Source organism: Saccostrea echinata, unplaced genomic scaffold, assembly GCF_033153115.1.
Source record: "Saccostrea echinata isolate AGI-Se365-2 ecotype Australia unplaced genomic scaffold, CSIRO_AGI_Sech_v1 ptg000025l, whole genome shotgun sequence".
In the NCBI taxonomy this organism is placed as follows: domain Eukaryota; kingdom Metazoa; phylum Mollusca; class Bivalvia; order Ostreida; family Ostreidae; genus Saccostrea; species Saccostrea echinata.
The window spans coordinates 5,211,332-5,236,041 of record NW_026889774.1 but is presented as its reverse complement, the minus strand read 5'-3'; the positions used below and the strand labels follow the sequence as shown (position 1 = coordinate 5,236,041).

The 24,710-nt window shown below is 32.0% G+C and overlaps 1 protein-coding gene across 1 annotated transcript; it reads right to left on the bottom strand.

Moving 5' to 3' along the window:
• Positions 1 to 9,552: 9,552 nt before the first annotated feature.
• LOC133192520 (uncharacterized) lies at positions 9,553 to 15,739 on the bottom strand. The gene is made up of 5 exons (XM_061328513.1): positions 15,636 to 15,739; positions 14,647 to 14,873; positions 10,376 to 10,536; positions 10,108 to 10,289; positions 9,553 to 9,759 (listed from the first exon to the last, which is right to left on the bottom strand). Exons 1-5 carry the CDS (start codon positions 15,718 to 15,720, stop codon positions 9,713 to 9,715), a joined length of 702 nt encoding a protein of 233 aa, XP_061184497.1. The 5' UTR covers positions 15,721 to 15,739; the 3' UTR covers positions 9,553 to 9,712.
• Between the last annotated feature and the right edge of the window lie 8,971 nt (positions 15,740 to 24,710).

The window sequence follows — 24,710 nt, the reverse complement described above, 5'->3', positions numbered from 1 at the left end:
CTCAGGCAAAGTAAATTCAAGTTTGTTCAAATCATGACCCCAGGGGTAGGATGGGGCCACTCCTTCTTTATTACATTATTTTTTTCAAAATGCTGGAATTTGCCAGTGTTCGACCGTACAGTAACTAAAAGTGAGAGGCCAAACTGCTTCAAAATTAAATTTATATTCAGGAAATATGTGCTCCCCACCCTGCGTTCTACGGGCCTTGGAGAGTATGGTAAACCCACTTTTGTATATAGACTTTTCAATACAGAGCTGATTTCTGCTTTTCTCTAGAGCAAGTGTTTAGGAGAGCGATGTTGCCTATGGGCCTCTTGTTTTAATTGTGAGCAATTTGAAGTCGTGCCACTTTTCATTAAAAGCATTTGAGACATTTTGTTTTTTATACGAGCATTCAAAAAATTAAAACCTTTTTGAATCTCGCCGTCTAATTTAGTTATCAACATTGTACATTATCAGGACAAATTTAAGGATATTAATATATCATTTAGCTTAAAATACTGAAATGCAAAAGAAACGCAACATCCTAATTTTAGGGGGAAAATTATATACAGGTTATAACTTAAAAAGTTAGGACATCTTCAACTAAGCCAAATCAGTAATTTAACGGTTGAATGATTTTCATTCCACTACCGGAAGTTGATTTTGACCCTCTTAACAGAAATAAAAAAAGATGCATGATTTATAAAACATTTAACAATAATTTGGGTTTTCAAGGGTTTGTAGCTGTTAATCATAATTATTGTACTAATATTCCGTATAAAATCCTTCTTTCTTTTCCCGATGTGATGCCAATATTTCCTCAAAATGCGTTTCTTTTGCGTTTCAGTATATTTGTTGTCCCTTGGGCTATGATATCTATATTGGATAAATGACTTTTGATGATGGCAATCCTATATCTTTCAAGAAAATAAAGACACTCAGGATTCTGCATTTAATAAGCATGATCTATTCGTTTGAAATGTTTACTGTACACTTCCTAATGAGCAAGACAATATCCGATTTCTTTCCTTTGCAAAAGGTTTCATATGAGCTACGACTTAATTTTTTTTTAAGGAATATAGAAATTGAAATGATCTAGCGGAAAATCTCTGATGTACAGTATATAACAGATTTATGACTTTCCATATACATGTGTTAATGATGTCAAATTCGTTAAAACGAATTTAATTTTTTTTTTTCTGATTAGTTATAAAGAATTTAATTTATTATAACTAATTTGTTGAATTCGTTATAGTTCAGAAATGTGTTATAACGAATTGAATCGTTTAAACGAATTCTCAAATTTAATATAAGGAATTAAATTCTTTTAAACTAATCCTTAAATCTTTATAAAGATTTCAATTCGTTTAAACAAATTGGATAATTCGTTATAACGAATTTATAAATATATTTTCCATAGGTCCTAAGTGTAGAATTTGATTAAACAAATTTAATTCGTTAAAACAAGTTTAAAATGTACTTACAAAACTATGGATAAGTGTCGTCTTGATTTAATCTGAATAAATCTTTTAAATCATAATCTGTGTAATTTCTTTTATATAATTCACTGTTTTAATTAACCACCAAACATTGGTTATCATAATTCTCATTGTACTGAAAATTAACATGTAATAACGTTGATAAATAAAAACATTTTTTCATCTACATTTAATTCAGCTTCAATGTACATTTGTTTCAGCTGACCTGATCCAAATATTCAAGTGAGCTTTTTTGATCAAGAATTGTCAGTCTGTCTGTTAACTTTTTACATCTTAACCTCCAGAACCACTAGGGTAATTTTAACCAGTCATTAATTTTTTTTTTGTCAAATGAAATGCCATGTCCCAGCTATGGCGAACAATGTGAGAAAAGGCAAAAGAAAAAAGTCATTTAAAAGTCTTCTCCAGAACAACTAGGTCAGAAAAGATGAAACATGCGAAAACTTCCTTACAAAATTAAATTCAAGTTTGTTCAAATGAGAAGCCACGTGGCACACGAAGCTGTGAATACGTGCTTGTTCATTCTCTTTGAATTGTTTCAAGACATAAAGATATTTTTGTTAAATTTCGATCTTTCCACACTTTTGTATATATTGGATTGTATATATAAGCCTTATTTTTAACTTCATGAAAATTTTGGATATATTTTACCTGAATGTTTGAAAGTATACCCAAAGAGTAGTAATCAGTGGTTACCATACAGATGTATCGGTTTGGCTTAATATATATAGCCCAACTATTACATACGGTGTTTGGGTTTTACGAGGATCATCCAAAGAACAAGGTATGGTTTCAATACAAATTTTGTCAATATATAGATGACTTGTTACAAAAAATGGTTTTCTCAGTCGTACTCGAGCGACAAACCGCTGTAAAGTTTAAAGCATACCTTGGAAATTCCTTTGCAGTGGCATATAATAATTTGTACAAGGTTTATGAAGACAAGAGGCCCATGGGCCACAACGCTCACCTTAGTCACTTCGCTGTTGCTGTTCTGCATCAGATTTTTTCTCCCAAAATACATGTATTCTTCTGTATTTTTGATCGCCTTTTGAAGTCCCACCCTACACATCAGAGGATGTTTCCACATTAATATAATTCATCATGGATTTGCTCTTGAGGAATTCTAAAGATTTTCCCCTAGTAATAAATAATCCCTATTGTCCCCCCCCCCTATTCCCAGGGGTCATAATTTGAACAATTTAGAATCTACACTACCTCAGGAAGCTTCCTCATAAGTTTCAGCTTTCCTGGTCCAGTGGTTCGCGAGAAAAAGATTTTTAAAGATCTTTTCTATAAATATCTCAATGTAAAATTCATTCCCTATTGTGGCCCACCCTACCCCGGGCGCCATGATTTGATCAATTTAGAATCTACACTACCTCAGGAAGCTTCCAATTAAGTTTCAGCTTTCCTTATCCAGTGCACTTGGTTCTTGAAAAGAAGATTTTTAAAGATTTTTCCTTTATATTTCAATGTTAAACTTAGATTCCATATTGTGGCCCCACCATACCAACCGGTGCCATGATTTTGACAATTTAGAATCTACACTTCCTCAGAAAGATTCCACATAAGTTTCATTTTTCTGGTCCAGTGGTTCTTGAGAAGAAGATTTTTAATGACCCCACCCTATTTTTGCCTTTTCTTGATTTCATCCCCTTGGAATGGGGCTTGGCCCTTCATTTTAACAATTTAGAATCTCCATTCACTCAGAAATGCTTTGTACCAACTTTGGTTAAAATTGGCCCAGTGGTTCTTAAGATAAAGAAGTTAAAAATGTGAAAAGTTTACAGACGGACGGACGCCGGAAAACGGGTGATCAGAAAAGCTCACTTGAGCTTTCAGCTCAGGTGAGCTAATAAAAGATTTGCCAGAAGTTCAATTATTAATTGGATTTATTGTTTTAGTGAAGGAAGGGAGATGGTTAAAAATTATGTGTGTTCTGTTGCTCAGCGAAAGCAAGCTGGGGAAGAGATGTGTCCTTAGTTGATTTTTTTTAAACGAAAGATCGCTAAATTACAGTTAGAAAAATAGTTAAATATCTTAACAATAATATGATTATTAAATCCCTAAAATAGCATTTACTTTAGACTTTAAACATATCAGAAGGCGCCCATACGTTATCCACATTGGATAAATGATGCTCCAAAGACAGAGGACTCGACTTGTGATCGTCACGATGCTCATTCTGGGAAAGGATATCATTATCCATCCATCCTTTTTGCCATTACTGACAAATGGACTGTTCTTGTTATATAAAAATAACTTGCATGGTAAGAAATATAAGACTCGAAAAAATCTTTTAGCTTTTGCCACAGGCCTTTGAATCGCTTAAATCCGACTTTAAAAAATCGGGGTGTATTAAAAAGATAAAGGTTTGGAACTCCTTACATAGGGTACCCACTTTCGCTAATAAAATACTTTTAAATCGAATTCTCTAAAGTTTTACTTTCATATCTATACATATATAATCAATCTACATTACTACCAAAGTTCATTCCGAAATTTCATGTACTTCTCGAGATATGGTGAAATCAATTCCAAATTTGACCTGCTTTTTTTTACTCGACATTAGCTTGGGCCCTGGTTATTCACATGTATACAGACGGTGTTTGAACTGCAGCGAACAGCTGCATAGTATTTGCAAAATCAACAATTTAAAGTTGATTTTTTACTCCAGATCGTAAGGTTAAGTCAGTAATAATTCCTTTCGCTAAAAAAAATTAGTAAATGTTTGCTTCAACAACTTCACAGCCATGTTGCTTTTTAATGTAAAAAGAACTATGATTGAACGAAATTTTCCCGGAATGTATAATATACCTTTTGATTTTTTTAAAAAATTAAACCGCTAAAATGTTGTTGGTAACTTAGTAAGACCATATGATCAAATCAAATAAAATTTTGTAGAGACTGAGTGCTAAAAATAAAATATTCCGAGAGTGTAGGATAAATTCCGGGAAGAATTCGTCCCGTCGTTCCCGCTTTACAATTAGTGCAACTATTCAGAGGCCCAAGCTTATGTCGAATAAAAAAAAATAAGGTCAATTTTGAAATATGATTACAGCATATCTCGGGAAATATACGGAATTTCGGAAAGAACTTTGGTAGTAACGTAGATTGTGTTTATGTGAATAGTTATGAATAGAAAGTAAAGTTTTCGATCATTTGATTTAAAAGTATTTTATTGGCGAATTTGGGTACCTTTATTTTTTTTTAACACCTAAATTTTTTTAAAGCGATCTAAGGGCTTGTGGCTTTTGTGAACAGTGCTAAGAAACATGTCACGTGACCGCCTGGATCACGTGATTCGCACATTGACAGAACGGTATCAGATGTGCATTTAAATCGGAGAGGACTACTTTAAAAAATGATGTATACTGTAACCAAATTTTATTTCTTATATGGAAGTAATTCAATTATTTCGCGAACTTTTTGATCACTCCTTGTAATAACGTCATATTTCAATAATTGTCCTCCTTCATTCTTTATTCTTTCATAATTTATCACATTCACCTACTCAACTCATATTACAGGCAATTTCATAACTCTTTTAAGGTTTTGCCAAAGGTCAGCACCTGCTTAATTCTGTACTTTTAGTGAAAACCATCATTGAAGAAATAATATATGTTTATCAATGAAGGGAAAGTTGCACGTGACTAGTCTCTGAAAGGCTGTTATTGAATGCATGACATGTATAAAGACAAGAACCGTGTAAAATCCGCCATTTGCAATGTACTTTAGGTTTCAAATCTTAACATTTGGATAAAATGAACAGGGGAAACAACTTTCCAGAGGCTATCGAAGTCCAACTTGCCTTTCATTGATAAACATATATTGTTTCTGCAATGATGGCTTTCACTAAAAGTACGGAATTAATAAGGTGTATTTTTAAAAAATATATGCATTTTTTTGAAAAGAATTTTTCTCGATAAATACTTTCTTTAAGTATTTGTTATCAAGTGATACTTTCTATCTGTTAATCAATGATATATTTATAAACTGTAAAAGTTTGAACTTTATAAACCACATAGTTTTGGAGCTATTGTAAAAATAAATTTTTGGACACGTTGACCTTTGGGAAAACCTTAAGAACATGAAATTTTTAGGTCACAATAAAGCTCAAAGTGTACCTTCTTTGGTAGACATATTTTAACAATAAATTCAAACAATTTGAATTCAAAAGAGAGTGATTGTTTGATTGTTACTGTTTGACGCGGAGTCGGCAATATTTCAGCCATATTTCGGCGGTTGAAGTTTACGTTCCGGGTTAAAGTTTTTGGGGTTTCTCTGACAATGTAAATCTAAATTTTACTGTAAAAATCAGTTTCCTTCTAGTATTGTAAAATTGTATGAGTATTAATATTTGTAAAAAGGTCATGCATTGTGTGCACTTTATTAAAAAGTCTGCTTTCAGGCGAAACCCCCCCCCCCCCAGTATATTCTAAAAGTATATGATGCATATTCACTGCACAGTCTCAAGATATACATTCAGGTTGATGTTCCCTGTTTAGTAAATGTGAACGAGTAAATCTTGAATGTCCAATACGTACTCTTGATATAATGACCGTCCTGACGTTTCAGGTCAAAATCAGATGATTGGTTAACTTTGTTTTGTTTTGCAGCCATAAAGTTTATTATTATCACAAAATTCCCAAAATATTTCCCAAAAAGAGTTGATATAAGTCAGATCAGTGTAAGGAACTTTAAAGCGTACAATTTCATATTGAAGTGCATTTGTGACAGCACTATCAGCCTTAGTATTTCCAGAGATACCAATATGACTTGGAATCCAACAAAATTCAACAATTCTACCTTGTTTAGAGAAGTGATAGTACTTGGCTAACATATCCAGAATGTATGGATGATCAATGTTCATATTCTTAATAGATTGCAAGCAGGAGAGTGAATCTGAAAAAAAAATTGTTACTAGCAGATTGAATGTATTCAAAAGCAAGTTGCATTGCTTTTGCTTCAGCTGTAAATATTGATGCCCTATTCGGAAGTCGTGCAGATAAAACGTCTTTTTTAACCACTGCAGCAGCAGCAACTTTGTTTTTGTCTTTTGAACCATCTGTATATTTTATGATGGCAATCGAATACAGAATTGCTAATCGGTTAACCGAAAGACTTTCCGACCGATTAATCGGTTAATCGTATCAAAATAACATTTTCCTTATATTTTATTTTTCAAGTAAACTCTAGTTATATACACAAGAAAACTGAAAAAGGCGTTAATGCTTGATAAGTACGCTATATATTATATTTTATTTCAATTTCGAACGGCAAGAAAAAATAAGGAAACCATGAAACATCTCTTAAATATCGTAGAAAGTTGATAATGTGACAGCACAAGGTCATTGTGCATTGTCACCATAAACAGAAACTCAGTCTGAAATAATTTACAATGTTTATTTGAAAATATAATTTGATAGATAACTGCAAAGGATAGACGGGGTAAGATACACATTGCAATCATTTAAATCATTTAACAGATTTTAAAGATTTAATTAATATCATAATTAAGACAGGCTGGGTAACGACATGGTATTTAAACAGCAATTAACACTTCGCAAAGTGACCAATTACCCAAAACAAATTCAATCTTGAGAGTCTTAATTAAATTATTTACCTCCAAATCAGCCGAATTAAATGTGGAAACGTTATAACTTATCAATTTTCAGGGTTTTTTAACATCGTAAATCGTGTTTTAAGGAAATTTACACGTATTTTAATTTTTTTCCGACTAACCGATTACAGATTTTCTAACCAATTACCATCGTTCCGACCGAGTAACCGGTTAACCGATTACAAATCGCCATCCCTAGTATATTTAGATTGTTTAATTTCTGTTAACTTCCGTTTAAAACAACGGGATTCATTTCTGATTTATTAAATTCTGTTAGGGATGTATTACAGCTGGTTTAAGTAATTTCTGGTTTAATTAAATGTTTTCTTTTTCCTTTATAAATCTTCATGCTGCGGATAAAAAACGCAGTTATATGCAGGGTTATCAGTATTTACTTTCAATTTTATTAAGCACTGTAAGTTAGTTTAATTCTTCTTAAGTCTAAAGGTGGTTCATTTGCTTCAACATATAAACTGTCTGCAGGAGAAGTTCGAAAAGCCCCTAAACACAATCGAAGGTCTTGATGGTGGATTGCGTCTAGCACTTTCAAATAAGAGCTCCTTGCTGATTCATAAACAATACAATAATAGTCTAATTTTGATCTGACTACAGAACTATATAGTATAAGAAGAGTACTTATATCTGCCCTAACAAAAAATACTATAGTTAACTATAGTTTACTATAGTTAACTGTAGTTAACTATAGTGATAACTTTGACACTTTGCAAACTTTGATTTACTATAGTGATAACTTTGACACTTTGATTTACTATAGTGATAACTTTGACACTTTGATTTACTATGGTGATAACTATGAAAATTTCTGTCATTTAAAAAAATCTTGATAAATAAAGGTAAATTTCCTTTAAGGCTAATATTAAAAAGATCTTTCAAGATACCGTATTTTCAAATAGTATCATAAGCTTTTTCTAAGTCAAAAATATAGATACGGCATGCTCTTTTAAACAAATGCATCGCGAGTATACACTGTAGGTTTGCAATCTTACTAAACGGTCAATGGTGCTTTTTTTTTCTTTCTAAAACCACATTGTATATTTGAAAGAATGTTATTGGTTTCAAGAAACCATATAAGGCGTTCATTGATAATCCGTTCCATGGCCTTGCATATGGAGCTTGTTAAAGCAAGTGGTCTGTAATTATTAGGATCTGTGTGATCCTTCCCATGCTTTGAAATTGGAATGATTGTTGCCTGTGTCCACTAAGGTGGAATATCACCTCTTTTCCAGATAAAATTAATTTGAAAATTGAACATATTTTGATATTTATCAAATTATCTCAAATCTAAGACACCAAAAATGGGGTCAAAGAGCAAGGTTAAAATTAAGTAATTCACTAACAATACACTCCATATATAATATCTATAGTCATGCCTCTAATAAATGGAGCTTAAACATAATAAATTTAATCGTTCAGCTTCAGTATTGTTATGTAGTTTCTGATGCCAAATTGTAGCTAAATACATTGCTTCGCAAGATGGACGGTCTGCAAAGAAACAGATTTATAGTTAACAATTTGGTCAAAATAGTTAGTGACGTCATGAAAAGTGATTTGCACTTCACTACTGCGGAACTCGAGAAAGAAGAGTTACGAGGCATAGAATTTGGGGAAAACTGACAAACTAACTTAAGCTACTCGAACTAGGTGTCAAGCGTTATGGAGATTTTTTTTTTATGAATGGGTAATGGATCTGTGTCTGTGTATAAAATAAAAAGGCAGAGTAATTTTGAAAATTTTTCAAAACGTTCCTTTTGAACACTCACCATTCATAAAACCGCATGCTATTTCTTGCTTATAAAATTATTTTAAGTTACATGTAGCTTATGTTAGATAGTAAATCCCCACTTTGTGTATTGTCTTCTTGCATCCCGCACTGACCCCCTGTAGTTTCATCCTTTTGAGATAAACATCATTCTATCTACTGCTATTGTAAAGACAAGACGGCCAATCATTTGCTCGTAATTCTTTTGAATTACTCACCTCCATCACAGTCATACTTTTATTATGCCACCTCAGGTTCTGAGAGTCAGTTTTGATTGTGAATTGTGTTTTAATTGCATACATATTGTATGTTCTTTTTAAAGGCTATTATGTCGTTTTTAAAGGCTAGTTCATGCGTAATATTTTACATAATTTCATTTCATATTAAAATGACATTGTATGAGCCATATTTTGGAGGTCACCTATTTTGCCAATTTTATATACACTGTATCATGTAAAAGTTACTAGGAGGCCAATTTTATTGTATAATTATTTTATTTTTGCATGTTTTTTTTTCTTCAGGAATTGTTTTGTAATATTACACAGTCTCCAAGTCTCTTTTTATTAAATTTTATGTATTTCAATACTATATGTTGTCATTTCATAATAACTGACATTGTTCGGACCTAATTCAGCCTCGTGTTATATGGGCGAAAAAAAACAAGCTCAGTGTAGTCAGAAGAGTGTTTAATTCTAGAAATGAAATTTGAACGTAAATTTATTTTAAAACCGTCATGTTAAACAGTTCTTTGAATGTAACAGACAAAAATATGTAACACGTTGTTTAATGCAATTTTACTTTGTTATAATGCTGCAATTTCCACGGCTATCCTCTTTGAATGTAAATGTTGAGAAGTTCTGCTTTTCCGTATCCTAAAAGTATAATTATGTTTAATAAAAAAATTATGTGTATAACAATACATAAGAAAATTAAATTCTCACTATTTTTCCTATTGTGCAAGGTAGAATCAATTATTATTATTTTAAAAATGCTTATTTATCTTATAAATAAACAGCTTTAAAATATCAAATTAATTACAATATTTCAAAAATAACCAAATATATATCTAAAAACTAAGTTTTTTTTTCAAGACAGTTCTATGCGACCCTTTTTTCGAATATCTGTCAATTAATGTTTTTATTAGTATTTCTGCTTAAAATTTTAATGATTGTCAAAAATGACATCGTCACAAAATGACCAGTACCACATAAATAACTTACTTCTCTGGTACCATCTTGTCAATTTCCCATTTTTACTGTACAGGAACTGAGGGTATGGAGTCCGTTTTTCCCACCTACAAGGTTTGGATCCGTAGACATCAGAAACAACAAACCAACCTGCATCTCTATGACAGCCTCCATAATTCTTGTTGATAAAGAACTTTCTACTATAGCGGGTTTCCCTACAAAGTAAGACTTTAAATCAGAATTCGCCTTCAGGATATGTACATTATTTGAATTCAAATATTTTTATAAAAGGAATACCTACTTGTCAATTGAAAAGAAGTTGAAGCTTCCAGATTTGTGCATGTCCGTCCAACTAGTTTTCAAAATTCTGCTCTTGTCAAACCAGTTCATGGAGTTTGAACCTCTTCCATCAAATTCAATGAATGCCACTGTTTTTCCACGGGTGTTTAACTCAAATCTGACCTTTCCAACAAGTGTGATTTAAGTAAAACTATTCAAGTGTAATTGCTAAATAATATACAAGTGTGCAATATGATATATATTTTCGTATATATGTACATGTATTATAGACTTGATTTTAAACCATGAAATCAATTTTATGTTTGTAATAAAGTATTTACAATATTCCCTGAAAAAAATATTTTGATACATGGTGATCCACCATAAGTAATTGTTTAAAAATAAGAAAAATATTATTGTCAAATATAAACCTTTAAGTGATATATTTGTGTTTATATCCTTGGCACATAATTTTTACGTTCAAGACAAAGTTATGATTCTAACTTCTAATAATTACAAACTATATTACCTCAAATTTCCTATTAAAAAAAATTAAGTTAGTTAAAATGACAATACCGTTAAGTCTAGTTGTGCATAGGATTAAAACAGTGTTTGAACATTGGCAAAACACCTTTTTCAGAAAAAAATGAATCGAATATTATATAACTTGAAGACATATTTTATGGGACAAAAGAGTGTATTGGTTTTGCAAGTTCGTTTTTTTTTGTTGTTGAGATATTTCGATTAATAAATATGAATATTTTTTTTACAACATGCTTTTGTAATGCATGATACATGTATTTTGGTGTACGTGTCACAGGCACTTGTTTCGGTAATAAATTTTTAACCCATACTATAATAATAACACAAGGTATCTAACTCCGAATTACACGGAGTACCCCCTCCCCCAGAATCGCACTCATTTAAACTTTCAGAGGAAATACACTGACAAACTGTTAATACATATGTTTTCTACGATAATTTATCTACACAAGCATATATGGCATGCTTGTCTTTATTTTCTTTAGTCTCCGTAAACAGCGTCAAAACTCTGCTCGCCGTGTGGAAAAGTCGAATTCAACCATGAAATGGTATGTACTAATCCCGCACAGAGAACAAAATTAAAAAATGAGTGGGTTTAAAAATTCAATTCCAGTGTTTAAATATTGCATGAGTAAATAGAACTTGTTTACGTCTGACTTTTCCCTGAAAACATTACGATGTTTATCCGAGTTATACGGAAGCCCAATAGTGCAAACCAAAAAAATAAAAAATAAAAAAACCGAAATTATTATATAAAGAAAACGAAATTATTGAATAAAAAACAAATTATTAAATAAAGAAAACGAAATTATTAAATAAAGAAAACGAAATTATTAAATAAAGAAAACGAAATTATTAAATAAAAAAACTGAAACTAAAATACGGAATTTATAGATGTGCATGGTAAGGGCCTGAACACATGAATCATTCCATAAAGTGCACGTGTTATAAAGAATCACTTAGTACTTCTATAGATCTGATTTTGTTTCGACATTAAAACAAGTGTGGGGGAAATGAAAAAATAAAAAAAAAACTTAGATAAATGTCAATTCAAATTGACAAACCTAGAAAAACATTATGTGCCCACAGCCTATAATTCGCATTTTTTAAGTAAATGATTCATAACTGTTCAATTTTGTTTACGGGAATTTGATGCTGTGTTGCATCCCCACAACGTGAAAGTTTGAGCCTGTAAGCCTGGACGTAGCGAGGATGGCTAACCTTATTAATGACATTCCAAAAGAGCTCATGAATCGCTGAAAGGTCAAGACCTTGCGCATCGTATTGCTGAATTCCCCCCGAACTAAACGTAGCGCCCTATCTGTGTACCCATAAATCTTAGGTTGTTGAAACAATAAAGAGAATGTTTTGAATACTTTGTGTGATTTGTTATGCAAGTGTGTGCATTGTTTGATCACAACTATCACTGACATATAAATACACATTGAGAATTTGTCATTTAGAATATGTGAGAACAAATAGTTAGTACATCACTTCTAATTATGCCTTGATTAAATGACCAAGAAATTAGAAGTGTTTTGCTTAATTTTTAATAAATTAAGCAGTCATTAAAATCTACTCATTGTAATCACTTTGACTTGTTTAATTTTTGCACTTGCTCTCTTTAAAAATCCAATCTGTAACGTATCATTTTACAGCATTTTTGTACCGTGCGATAATTGAAAAATGATGTATAGCCATGGGAATTTCCTAAATGTTATAAAGTTCTGCAGTTGTAAACAACGGAATCTTGACAGACCTGTATATCTTAAATATTTGTGCAATTTATTAGCATAATCTCTTTGATGTTTCATGTCCAGATTCATTGTATGCTGATAATTAGACCTTCTGAGCTGAGGGTTTAAGAAAGCCAATGTTAACGTAAACTTGTCATCACTGGCCAATTCATCAGACTGGTCAAAGTTCACAACAATCATGTTAATGTAAGAACATAGATCTAAGCATATTGGATAACCAAAGGTAAAATTCTCCCCCATTCATGTATTGTGATTGTCTACTCCAACTGGTTATGTTATCGATACGGGAATAGCTGAGTGTAAATGCAAATAGGACACTTGTTTTATATCGAAACAAAATCAGGTCATACATGTAGAACGGAATGATTCATGGGTTTAGGCCTTTACCATGCACATCTATAAATCCGTATTTTAGTTTCAGTTTTTTTTAATTAAATAATTTCTTTTTCTTTATTTAATAATTTCGTTTTCTTTATTTAATAATTTCGTTTTCTTGATTTAATGATTTCGTTTTCTTTATTTAATAATTTTTTTGTTTTTATTTAATAATTTCGTTTTTCTTTATTTAATAATTTCGTTTCCTTTATTTGATAATTTCGTTTTCATTATTTAATAATTTCGTTTGATTTTTATTTAATAATTTCGTTTTTCTTTATTTAATAATTTCGCTTTTCTTTTTTTATTTTTGGTTTGCACTACTGGGCTTCCGTAGAGTTATTTTAGAAACAGATTTTTAGCCAATCAAAATCTCTGTGCGGGATTGTGCGGGATTAGCACATATCATTTTATGGTTGAATTCGACTTTTCCACACGGCGAGCAGAGTTTTGAAGCTGTATACGGAGACTAAAGAAAATAAAGACAAGCATGCCATATATGCTTGTGTAGATAAATTATCGTAGAAAACATATGTATTAACAGTTTGTCAGTGTATTTCCTCTGAAAGTTTAAATGAGTGCGATTCTGGGGGAGGGGGTACTCCGTGTAATTCGGAGTTAGATACCTTGTGTTATTATTATACTGTGGGTTAAAAATTTATTACCGAAACAAGTGCCTTTGGTACGTGTCTATATTAATAAGAATTTTCTCTAGAAAGTCATTTTTTAACATATATCAGCCTTTGACATATTTAAAGTAAAGTGAAATTGTTAAAGAAAACGTTGAATACGATACTATGAACCATATCACTCAAATATTGTTATCACAAGAACCTAATCAATAACTTGGTCACACGGATAACTGACAAGCGGAATTACTTGTATGTATATTCATAAAACTGATTTGAAATATAAATAAATCATCATATATTTGAGATTATTATACTTCATTTGAGAAAACTTAATTTCTAGAATCTCTGTATTGTATATTTTGATATTGTCTCAAACGGAACATATATTTTTTTAGTCACAGAAATCCGCCGAGTACAATGTCATGTTCCCTTAGGTGCCCGTGAGAATCATAAATTGCGGGTGCCATTTTCCTTGCCTCGCAAATTTCCTATATTGTTCAAGACATACTTTGGTCTATCAATTGTATCTTTTTTTCAAATCGAAATGGCCTTCTTTAAATAAAGAGTACCGGATGTCCCTCTTTATTTAAGAAAAATAAGATACTGGTAACACTGATCAATTTGTGCGCTACAAGATGTCATCAACTGATTGGAAAATAAAGTCTTGGGTTATGTAATATAGATATATACATGTATTATAGTGATTGAAAATTAAGCTACTCAGCTATTTTCACATTAGTTGTTGATATACCTTAGACAGTAATCTGAATAAATCCTTAGACAAGGAACTTTTTTTTTTTACATATATTTAATGGTGGATCCATAAATTACTGCAATTACACAGATACACATCCATGTGAAATGCGTCTTTTTTGTTCTGCTTTATGAAACAACTATCAAATTAATATATTGAGTCTATCGATTCTATTTTATAAGGTACTGTAGTTAAAATAAGCTGGCTTCACGAATAATTAAAATATTATTACCTTTCGAATATTGAGGCAACTCCAGTAGTCAATAAATGGACTTCTCAAAATTTTTCTTGGGGGGTTAGTGTATTTTTCGGGCTGGAAGTTAGAAGGAAGGCATCCCCTATGAATGGGACATGGGCATACTTGGTTGAATATGTCACATTTAGTGTATTTCGTCTTCCAAGTCCTCAAAACGCTTTGCCTGTTTCCACTTGGTGCATGAAAGATAAGTTCCCACTCTCCTGAAAAATGGCTTCAAGTACTTCAATCACACACACACCAGAGAGAGAGAGAGAGAGAGAAGGTTATTAGAAGTCCCCTACCGGTGAAACCGGAGAGAATATAGGTTTCCTCTGAGTCTGTCCGTCCGTCTGTCTAGCTGTCCCTCTGTCTGTCTGTCAGTCTGTCCCATTTGGTTTTCCGCATTTTTTTTCTAGACCTTTGCAGATATTGAGCTGATTTTTGGTACGTGAGTGTATCTTGATGAGTTACAGATCAAGTTTGCATTTCGTTCCGCTTCATTGATTTTTAACGGAATTATGGTATTTTCAATTTTTAACAGGAACCAGATTACACTTGCCGGTAGGGGACTAGTATTGCTAATGCAATACTCTCAGGATGCTTGTTATTATAAAACTCTATCTATATTTGAAGAAGAACACATTAAAATGGATTATATCGATGTTCTTGTATATTCTATGTACAGACTTATTTTACACTAAAGAAAAGCAAACAGGAAAATTCATAATGTTTCTTACCTGAAAAAAGTATCAGTAACTACGTGAATGAAACTTATTGGAATAGCACATGATCATTATGTCCAATAGATAGACAACAATTTGTAATTATTAATAGTCATTAATTTGTATAATTCTTCGCACCAATGCAGGTATAAACTATATAAGTGTTTTTGTTGTTTTTGTTGTTAATGTGTTTCACTCTTGACATTATAAGGAGACATGCCTCATTTTTATCGTTTTGAAAAGAATGATTACACTGTTTACCTTTACAAGGCTTGGATGCTTCAGCCATATCAAAGATCATCGCCGCAGTCAAAAGGAGGCAGATCAAACTTGGGACAGAAATCATTGTGTCACTATAACTACTGGAAATAACATTTATTGAATGAATAGAACATTTGATCAAGAATAAATCATATTATCATTAAAAAATACTATAAACTTTAATATTTTAAAAGAGGGTGTTCATATGATGAATTATTATTTAAATCAAATTCCCTCAAAATCTATCATATTCCTTTTACAGGGTACCTCCTTAATTATTTGAAACAAGTATTAGGTGAAATCGCTCATTCTCATGTTTATTTAGTTATTTAGCTCTCTAACCAATCATGCAAATCAGTAAACATTTGTCATGTACTAGATTTCATGTAACTTAGGGGAATTGTGATGAACCTGCCATAAAATTGGAAAAAATTACCAATTAAGCTTTCTGTCTTTAAGGAAAGGTCTTAACTATATAGATGTACATGAATGCATAATTTGTCTGTTTTAAATTCTCACAGACTCTATAAAATATCCGAGGTAGGGTGCATTGTACATGTATGTGATTTTACGCAAATAATAATTGAATCAGATATTGCAATATACTTATTAACATACATACACACATGACTATTTTTTAAAGCTTTACATACATTCACTCTAAATATAATTTTTCGAAGTCACTGTCATGCAGGTTTAAATAAAAAAAATATTTCTAATGATCAATGACTTTTTCCTTTTGAACGTACTTTTTGGAAAGGATAGTACATGTATATTCTTTTGTATTTGACAAATATAAGTCTATTTAAGCTTAATCTATAAAAAAAAAATGTAATTAAAGAAAACAAAAGCAAAACAGATAGAAATATAAGATTTCCGATTTTTCATTCACGGGTTATTTTAAAGTAGGACACTTTATCCGAGATGTTAAATAACAAAAATGGTTGATTCAAAAATATTGACAGACAGAATGCTGAAATAAAAAAAACCCAGTTTTTTTTTTTAGGGAAATAGTTTTGTGGAATGATTAGAACTGCTCAGTATTTCTGGAGGCAATATCCAAAAATAATCCATAAACAAATTCCTCTTGAGGCCATCTTTCAAAAATTGGTTGTTTGCCCTCTCCCAATCGACTGAATACATGTTAAAATGGACACACTCAAATATTTTTTAACCTCAATAAAAGATTTATTTTTTTCAAGAATTTTCTAATCCCATTAAGAACTATTTTAACCTCATATTCGTTAAATTGTTTCGAAAAAAATTCCCGCTACCTACCTAACTGATCTTTTTATCCTGAGTCGGGAAAGGGCAAGCAAACATTATTTTAAATATAGCCTAATCACATAAGATTCAAATGAAGATACATTTAAGGGAGCCGACTGGGGTTTTGTTGTACGAAAACTACAATAGAAAAACTCTAACGTTGTGCACTGTGTTGGTACTATAAAATCTGACTCTTTAGATGTCGTAAAGAAAATGGCGTTTTCAAGATGTTAAAGTTACTAGAAATTAAAAATGAAAATATTTATTTTATCCAAGGTAATAAATTATTCAAAAAAATTTCTTTTTAATAATCTAAAAATATTTTAGTTATGATACGGCTCTATTCATTATTGGTTATACTACGGCGAAATTCCCGTGTCTAACGTTACATAAATTATTGTACGCGCAACTACAATATATAAAAAGATCCACTTCCAATCCTCTAAATTAAATGAAATTTAGGAAATACAATAATTTGTATGCATTCTTTGTGATATTGTGGAATTTTTAACATCATTTTCTCAATTTCATGAGTTTGGGCTGAATCTACAGTGCGTAAGTAAAATGACCAACAGAAAAAAAATCGTTTCCTAAAGTTGACATTAGCCCACATGGCGATGTGTACTAGACATAAATGCCAAACAAAGATAAATTTTGATGAATAATCCTTAAGTACATATGCTTCTAAAATTAGTTATGTTGAAACATGTCATATTTCTGCTAATACGTAAATAATAGTAAGGCTTTGTTAAGTGTAGCCATCTTGTTATACAAGTACGAGTCGCTGTACTATTACTTAGATGTCTCAGTTACATATCAAATATACATTAATTAATGTCATATATATACCAATCATTACTGTAGCTTGAAAGAACATTTCATACTGTATTAGATAATAACATAATTTTTACGGTAATCATCTACATGAAATAAATGCAAGCATCAATATAAATGTAGCCATTTTGTCACAGGTACGAAAAACGTCATTTTGCACACTACATATATACGAATGACGTCGGGAGCGTCGAATTATTATCGCCGTGCTCTTTTTTTCCAATTTTCTGCAGGTCCGGAGTACCGGTAAAACGTCCTTCTCCAATTATTTTAGGATAATCTTGTGTTTTAAATTTTCTGAAAATTTTCATTCAAACGCCGGTACCCCTTTTTTATTTTGTTGCAGCAATATCTAAACATATCACGTTATTGTTCTCCCTCTCTCTCTCTCTCTTTTTTGCTAAAAATGAGAATGAACCCCCCCCCCCCCCAAAAAAAAGTAATAGGATTTCTGAATTTGGCTATAAGTCAGTTTCTTTTTTTTTTTTTTTGGTCAGTTTGGTAGGGTTTTTAATAGCGAAACATCCCCATCCCTCCTTTTTTGCATGTCAATACCCTCCACCCCCGATTTATAAAGAGAGCTTAACTACTCAGGAGTGGGACTTCCCCCGAGGGGAAATCTTACACTAGAGCCTATTTCCCCCCTCTTTCTTTCTCAGTGTAGGTTTTCCCCTGTTTTATCAATGCTTATATCATATCGACATTATTAAAGTTTATATGAAAGTCAACTGATTTTTTAATAGAAATACATGTATTAGTGTTTTCGCTCAGGAATTGTTCAAATTAAGTATGAAATTTTAGTAGTTAAAAAAGTACAATACAAGAAGCACTGCTCTTGCAAGCCGTAGGATATAGATATGACCCCTCGACCACAGAGGTATAATACTCGACAGTTATTTAAATCCCCAGAAACACTTAATCAATATTATGCACATATAGTTTGATGAATTATAACTGGATTAAAAAATCTATTAAAAATAAAATTCCTCGTTTTTTTTCATAAATTAAATGTTGACACATCTAGATTTTTTTTATTGCAATTTTTGTGAAGTTTCGTTAATGACTGCTAGAGAACCTGTGGAAGGGGCATTTGTAACCATGTGTCGCCCCCTCGCCCTCATATATACATTTAAGGCTCGGCATGATATTTTATGGGAGAAGGGGTAAATTGGTTCTTGAGGGAATCGCACTTTATAACTGTTACACAGAGTAGAAATTTCCCACTCCTGAGTATAGATCCCCCGGGGGGGGGGGGGGCTGGTTATGGGGGAAATCCTACTTTGTACACCGGTTGTCAAAAAAATTATATTATTCAAATGTTTTGATTTCATAATTCCATTTTTCTCGTAGAAAGACACATTTTCTCAATCGTAGAAATATATATTCCTTTGCAAATCAAGGTTGTAAATGCTAAGTACATTACCTAATTTAACATTTTAGAAAAATATAAAAAGAAAATGATAGAATTCAAAAGGTTTCAATAAAAAAGGCAAGCGGAGGAGGTCTGGAAGGGGGATCCGGACCCCCTCCCCCGTAGGATTTTCAGTTATAATTTTTTGTTGCTTGTCAAAAACTTTGAGAGTCATATTTCTTTTTGAATTGGTTGGACCCCCCCCCCCTCTCAAAAATTCCTGGAACCGCGCATGAAAGGACTACCGATTTTTCGTGCTTTCCTTTTATCTTGGGTTTCAAAAACCAAGGCGCATACGGGGCTTGATAGAAATAGAAAACTTGAAATGACCTAATGGAAAAAAAAAACGGAGAAGCAGTTAAAAGAGAAAGATATTTGATGTGTTTTCTCTTTGCAAGACAGGGAGTACAAAGTGAGAAAAAAGAAAAAGAAAGAGGAATCAAGGATATGAATGGGGATATGTATGCCTGTGGCAATTTCATATTAAAAATCTTACAATTTATTTATAAGATTATAAGATTTTTAGTGTAAATCTGAATATTTTCGAAGATTCAAAAATTGGAAAGTTTGTGCTCTGTTATTTAATTTAGATTTTAAATAAAATAAAATAAAATTCACATCAAACAACTAAAATATGCAATTATAACGTAAAAAACGTTGTAACAACATTATGGCTTTAATTACGTTATTTTGACGTAACGCCAATGTGTACCAACACCGTGCGCAACGTCAGATCTAATTTTATATCATATATAACTTACATTTACTTCAGTATACATGCCAAGTCAAGGGAAAATCTATCTTCTGAGTTTTTTAGGGACCGTATCAGGTACATTTACTATAGGGTTATTAGGGAAAGTGCTGATTTTTCGCACTTCAAAGCAAATTTTACAAATACTACAATAGACTTTTTGCTCAAATTATAATATATGATGATTAATACTATATTAAACATTATATGTAAGAAACACAAAATTCTACCTTCTGGTTTCCAAAGGGAGCATCTCAAAATTTAAAATTTACGAAATTTCCCTGTTTTTATGGAGTACTACAAAATATGACAGATACTAACGATTTATACAAAAAATGTCAGAAAACAATTCGGAGATCTTCAAATTCCTGTGTTTAAAATTTCAAAAGCATATATTTTATACTTTTTCTTTTATAACATTTTTATTATCCCCTCTTAAAGAACTTCATTTTATCATAACGTCACAAACACACTATTACGGCATCACTATAACTATCTGTTAAAAATCATTTTAAAAAATAAGTATTTTAAAATAGGAAATAGATTTTTTAACCTGCGTTTTTTTTTATTTTTGATTAATTTGATAAATTATGTGAAAATAGTTGCAATAAGTGTAAATAAGGTTGATTTCACTATGCTGCGCGAAATATTGCGCAATGAAAACCCCAATCAGCCCCGTTAAAAAATTGGTGACTGAACAAGAAACCAGTATGGTAATTTAATTTTAAATGTGATTTTAAAGCATTTCAATTTCATGAAAGAGCCAAATAATGGTAGTTTTGTACCGATTCATACAGAAATCTGTATAAAATTTATAAGAAGATCTAGATTACCTTGCAATAGAGACTCCTAGTTTGTTTGAAGTTCCTTGATTTTACTTAATATATAGATATATAACTTATTGAGGATCGAAAACACATGCTATTTGACAGGTATCATATGAACAATTAAAATTAGGTCTGTTAATGATTTACGTTATATATATCAATTAGTTGTCTTGCAGAGGATGAAATTACATATCTTTCTAATAACACGTGTTATAACATATATTGTTCAATAGACTGACAAATTCATAATCAATTACAAGACAATTGATTCATGCTAGTGAGCACACCGTATTAAGGTTCTGAAAAATAAATATGTGCAACATACGATAAAATGCAAATTTTGTCTATACATTCCTTAATATCTTCATTTTACACAACCAATAAATCTTTAAAACACTAATTATATGATGAGTTAAAAATATTTTGAGGAACATTTATTCTTAAGCATAGTAACTGTTCTATCTTTACAGTGGACTTATCTTTTTGTTTTACTACCGTAACGTTAACGTGTATACACAATGTTAAGAGACACCTGCAAAGTTTAAGCAGACATACAAACCCTGATTTTGGATAAGCTGCTGCTGATAAGCTAAAAGAGAATACATCCTTAATTAAAAGCAGTAAACATTCTTTGAAAAAAATACAACTTTTTTCTAGTTTGCGTCCGAATTCAATATTATACGTTTATCGACTGAGTTCGAGAGCAACATATGCGTTTTGTTGGGCTCAAGAACCAAACTGTTTGCCCGAGTCTTAGCCCGAAGGCAAACAGTTTGGTTCGATAGGTCGACAAAACGCATTTTTCCCGGGAATATAGTCAAAAAATGTTTTGTTATACCTTTTTACTTTTTTTATTTTGATATCTTGCGATGGCTTCCATGTTTACGAGATATAGCTGATTCCGCCTACAGTGTGACGTAAAAAATGTCATAGCGGTCCATGTATGTCATCGACATTGATTATTTTTGGACCTCTCTGTAAAACGTTGGACTTTTTTTTTTTTACTTTTTTTAGTATAAATTTATATAGGAAGCAATTTTTAAAGGTATAACAAAACTTAGTACTTGGGTATTACATGTATACACCAAGACACACGTTATATGTCGATTTAGAATTCCGATGAAACGGTGTTGCAATGTACACCAAATACCGAATAATGAGAAGGATTCTTTCAAAACTTTTCTCTTCATATGTACACTTCTGAATTCAATAAAAATAAGTATCATGTATACAAAACAAATACTCAGAATTCAACTGTTTTGTGTTGCCATAGCTAGAATAACTAGAGTGTTCCAAGGAAACACACGTTTCGCCTGCTTTATAGCATTATTAAAGATAACAATCGAAGGGTGGTCAGTTACAGGCACGGATTCAGGAATTTTTTTTTCAAGGGGGGGGGGGGGTCAGATACAGGTACATGTATTGTTGTATAAAAATTTGTTGATAACATTCGATTATTCAAGATTTTATAGAAGTGTGACATGACTTTTGGGTCAACCCTTGTATTGACTTGTATTAATATTTATCTAAAGAATCAATTTTGTTAGTAAAGATAGTGCTATTCTTCTTATATTTTTGGACTCTTTTGTACATGTACAACGTGATACGTATAAAAAGAGGAGCAAGATAAAAGATTCTACGAATATCAGAGGTTTTATTTTATGAACAGGGTTGTCATTGTTACTAAAAGCTAGTAGTAAGTAGAATATTTGTTACAGTGTATTCTTTCAAAATGTCATTCTTAAAGTTTCCACCTAAATTGAATAAAAACTTATATTAGGAAGAATATGAACAATAATGATTTTGAATTCCAAGGAGCAGTGTTGGCTATAAAAAAATTAATCTGTTGAATATTTTAATGCTGCTTGTAGAATAATTTTCACATGCTTTTGAATGAAACAAAATTGTCCATGAACACATGTATATTCAACAAGATGTGTTTGTGAAACACTGATGCCCCCGTATAGCAACTTATAGCAAAGGTTAAACTTTCTCAAATGCAAATCAAATATGTTGGTATCCAAAGTAAGTTCTTGTCCCGAGGAATATACCTGTGAAATATGAAAGCCCTAGAAGCAACCATTTAAAAGATATGGAAAAGGTAAAAAAAAAATTCAAAGGTAAGTCAAACATCAAGGTCAAGGTCAAATGGTCAAAATTAATGGTGCCCAAGTAAAAGCCTTCGCACAAGAAATACACATGTGAAATATTAAAGCCCTAGCACCAACCGTTCAAAAGATATGAACACGTTTAAAGTTTATCAAAAGTAGGTCAAACTCAAAGGTCAAGGTCAAAGTTGTTGGTATTCAAAGGAAGGTCTTGTCACAAGGATTACATATGTGAAGTATGAAAGCCGTAGCACCAACCGTTCAAAAGTTATGGCCAAGGTTAAAGTTTTACAAATGTAGGTCAAACTCCTAGGTCAAGGTCAAAGGGTTAAAGTTGTTGGTATCCAAAGAAAGGACTTGTCACAAGGATTACACATGTGAAATATGAAAGCCATAGCACCGACTATTCAAAAGTTATGGCCAAGGTTAAAGTTGGGTAAAACTGGGTCAAACTCCAAGGTCAGGGTCAAAAGGTTCCCAAAGAAAGGTCTTGTCACAAGGAATACACATGTGAAATATGAAAGCCATAGCTTTAACCAATCAAAAGTTATGGGCAATGTTAAAGTTTCTGCGGACAAACAGATAAACAGACAGACAGACAGACAGACGGACGGACAGGGCAAAAACTATATACCCCCGAATCTTCGATACGGGGGCATAAAAATAAATTCTGAAAAATTGCTTTGTTCGTAATTTATAGTTGAAAATCTGGAGCTCACCGATTTGAAAAAAAAAACAAGATGTGTTTGTGAAACACTGATGCCCCCATATGGCAACTTATAGCAAAGGTTAAACTTTCTCAAATGCAAATCTAATAAGTTGGTACCCAAAGTAAGGTCTTGTCTCGAGGAATATACCTGTGAAATATGAGAAATATGAGAGCCCTAGCAGCAACCATTGAATAGATATGGAAAAGGTTAAAGTTTTTCAAAAGTAATTCAAACATCAAGGTCAAGGTCAAATGGTAAAAAATAATGGTGCCTAAGGAAAGGCCTTCTCACAAGAAATATACTGGTGAAATATGAAAGCTGAAGCACCAATCGTTCAAAAATTATGACCAAGGTTTAAGTTTTCCAAAAGTAGGTCAAACTCCAAGGTCAAGGTCAATGGATTGCAATTGTTGGTATCCAAAGGAAGGTCTTGTCACAAGGATTACATATGTGAGGTATGAAAGCTCTAGCTCCAACGATTCACAAGTTATGGCCAATGTTAAAGTTTTTCAAAAGTAGGTCAAACTCCAAGGTCAAAGGGTCAAAGTTTTTGGTATCCAAAGGAAGGACTTGTTACAAAAATTACATATGTGAAGTATGAAAGCCTTAGCACCAACCGTTCAAAAGTTATGGCCAATGTTAAAGTTTTTCAAAAGTAGGTCGAACTCCAAGCTCAAGGTCAAAGGGTCAACATTGTTGGTATCCAAAGGAAGGTCTTTTCACAAGGATTACACATGTGAAGTATGAAAGCCCTAGCTCCACCTGTTCACAAGTTATGGCCAAGGTTAAAGTTGGGTAAAATTTTGTAAAACTAGGTCAAACTCCAAGGTCAAGGTCAAATATGGTGGTACCCAAAGAAAGGTCTTGTCACAAGAATATGAAAGCCATAGCTCCAACCAATCAAAAGTTATGGGCAATGTTAAAGTTTTTGCGGACAAACAGATACACAAACAGCTAGACAGACAGACGGACGGACAGGGCAAAAACTATATACCCCCGAATCTTCGATACGGGGGCATAAAAAAAAGATTTGACGACCAGAGAGCTAGAGTTTTGCATTCATACAACTGTGTAATTTATTGCGCACAAACAACACACGGTTTGAGAGTTATTATAAATTTATATAAACCGTTTGTTCCTAACGTACGTAATCATTTACTACTTCCAC

What these genes read in the sequence shown, in the direction of transcription:
- LOC133192520 (XM_061328513.1), bottom strand. Translation starts at nt 15,720, where the DNA reads ATGATTTCTGTCCCAAGTTTGATCTGCCTCCTTTTGACTGCGGCGATG. An exon ending in AGCATCCAAGCCTTGTAAAG is followed by an intron (nt 14,874 to 15,635) that starts GTAAACAGTGTA and finishes GCCATTTTTCAG; the next exon opens with GAGAGTGGGAACTTATCTTT. An exon ending in GACAAGATGGTACCAGAGAA is followed by an intron (nt 9,760 to 10,107) that starts GTAAGTTATTTA and finishes TTATACTTTTAG; the next exon opens with GATACGGAAAAGCAGAACTT.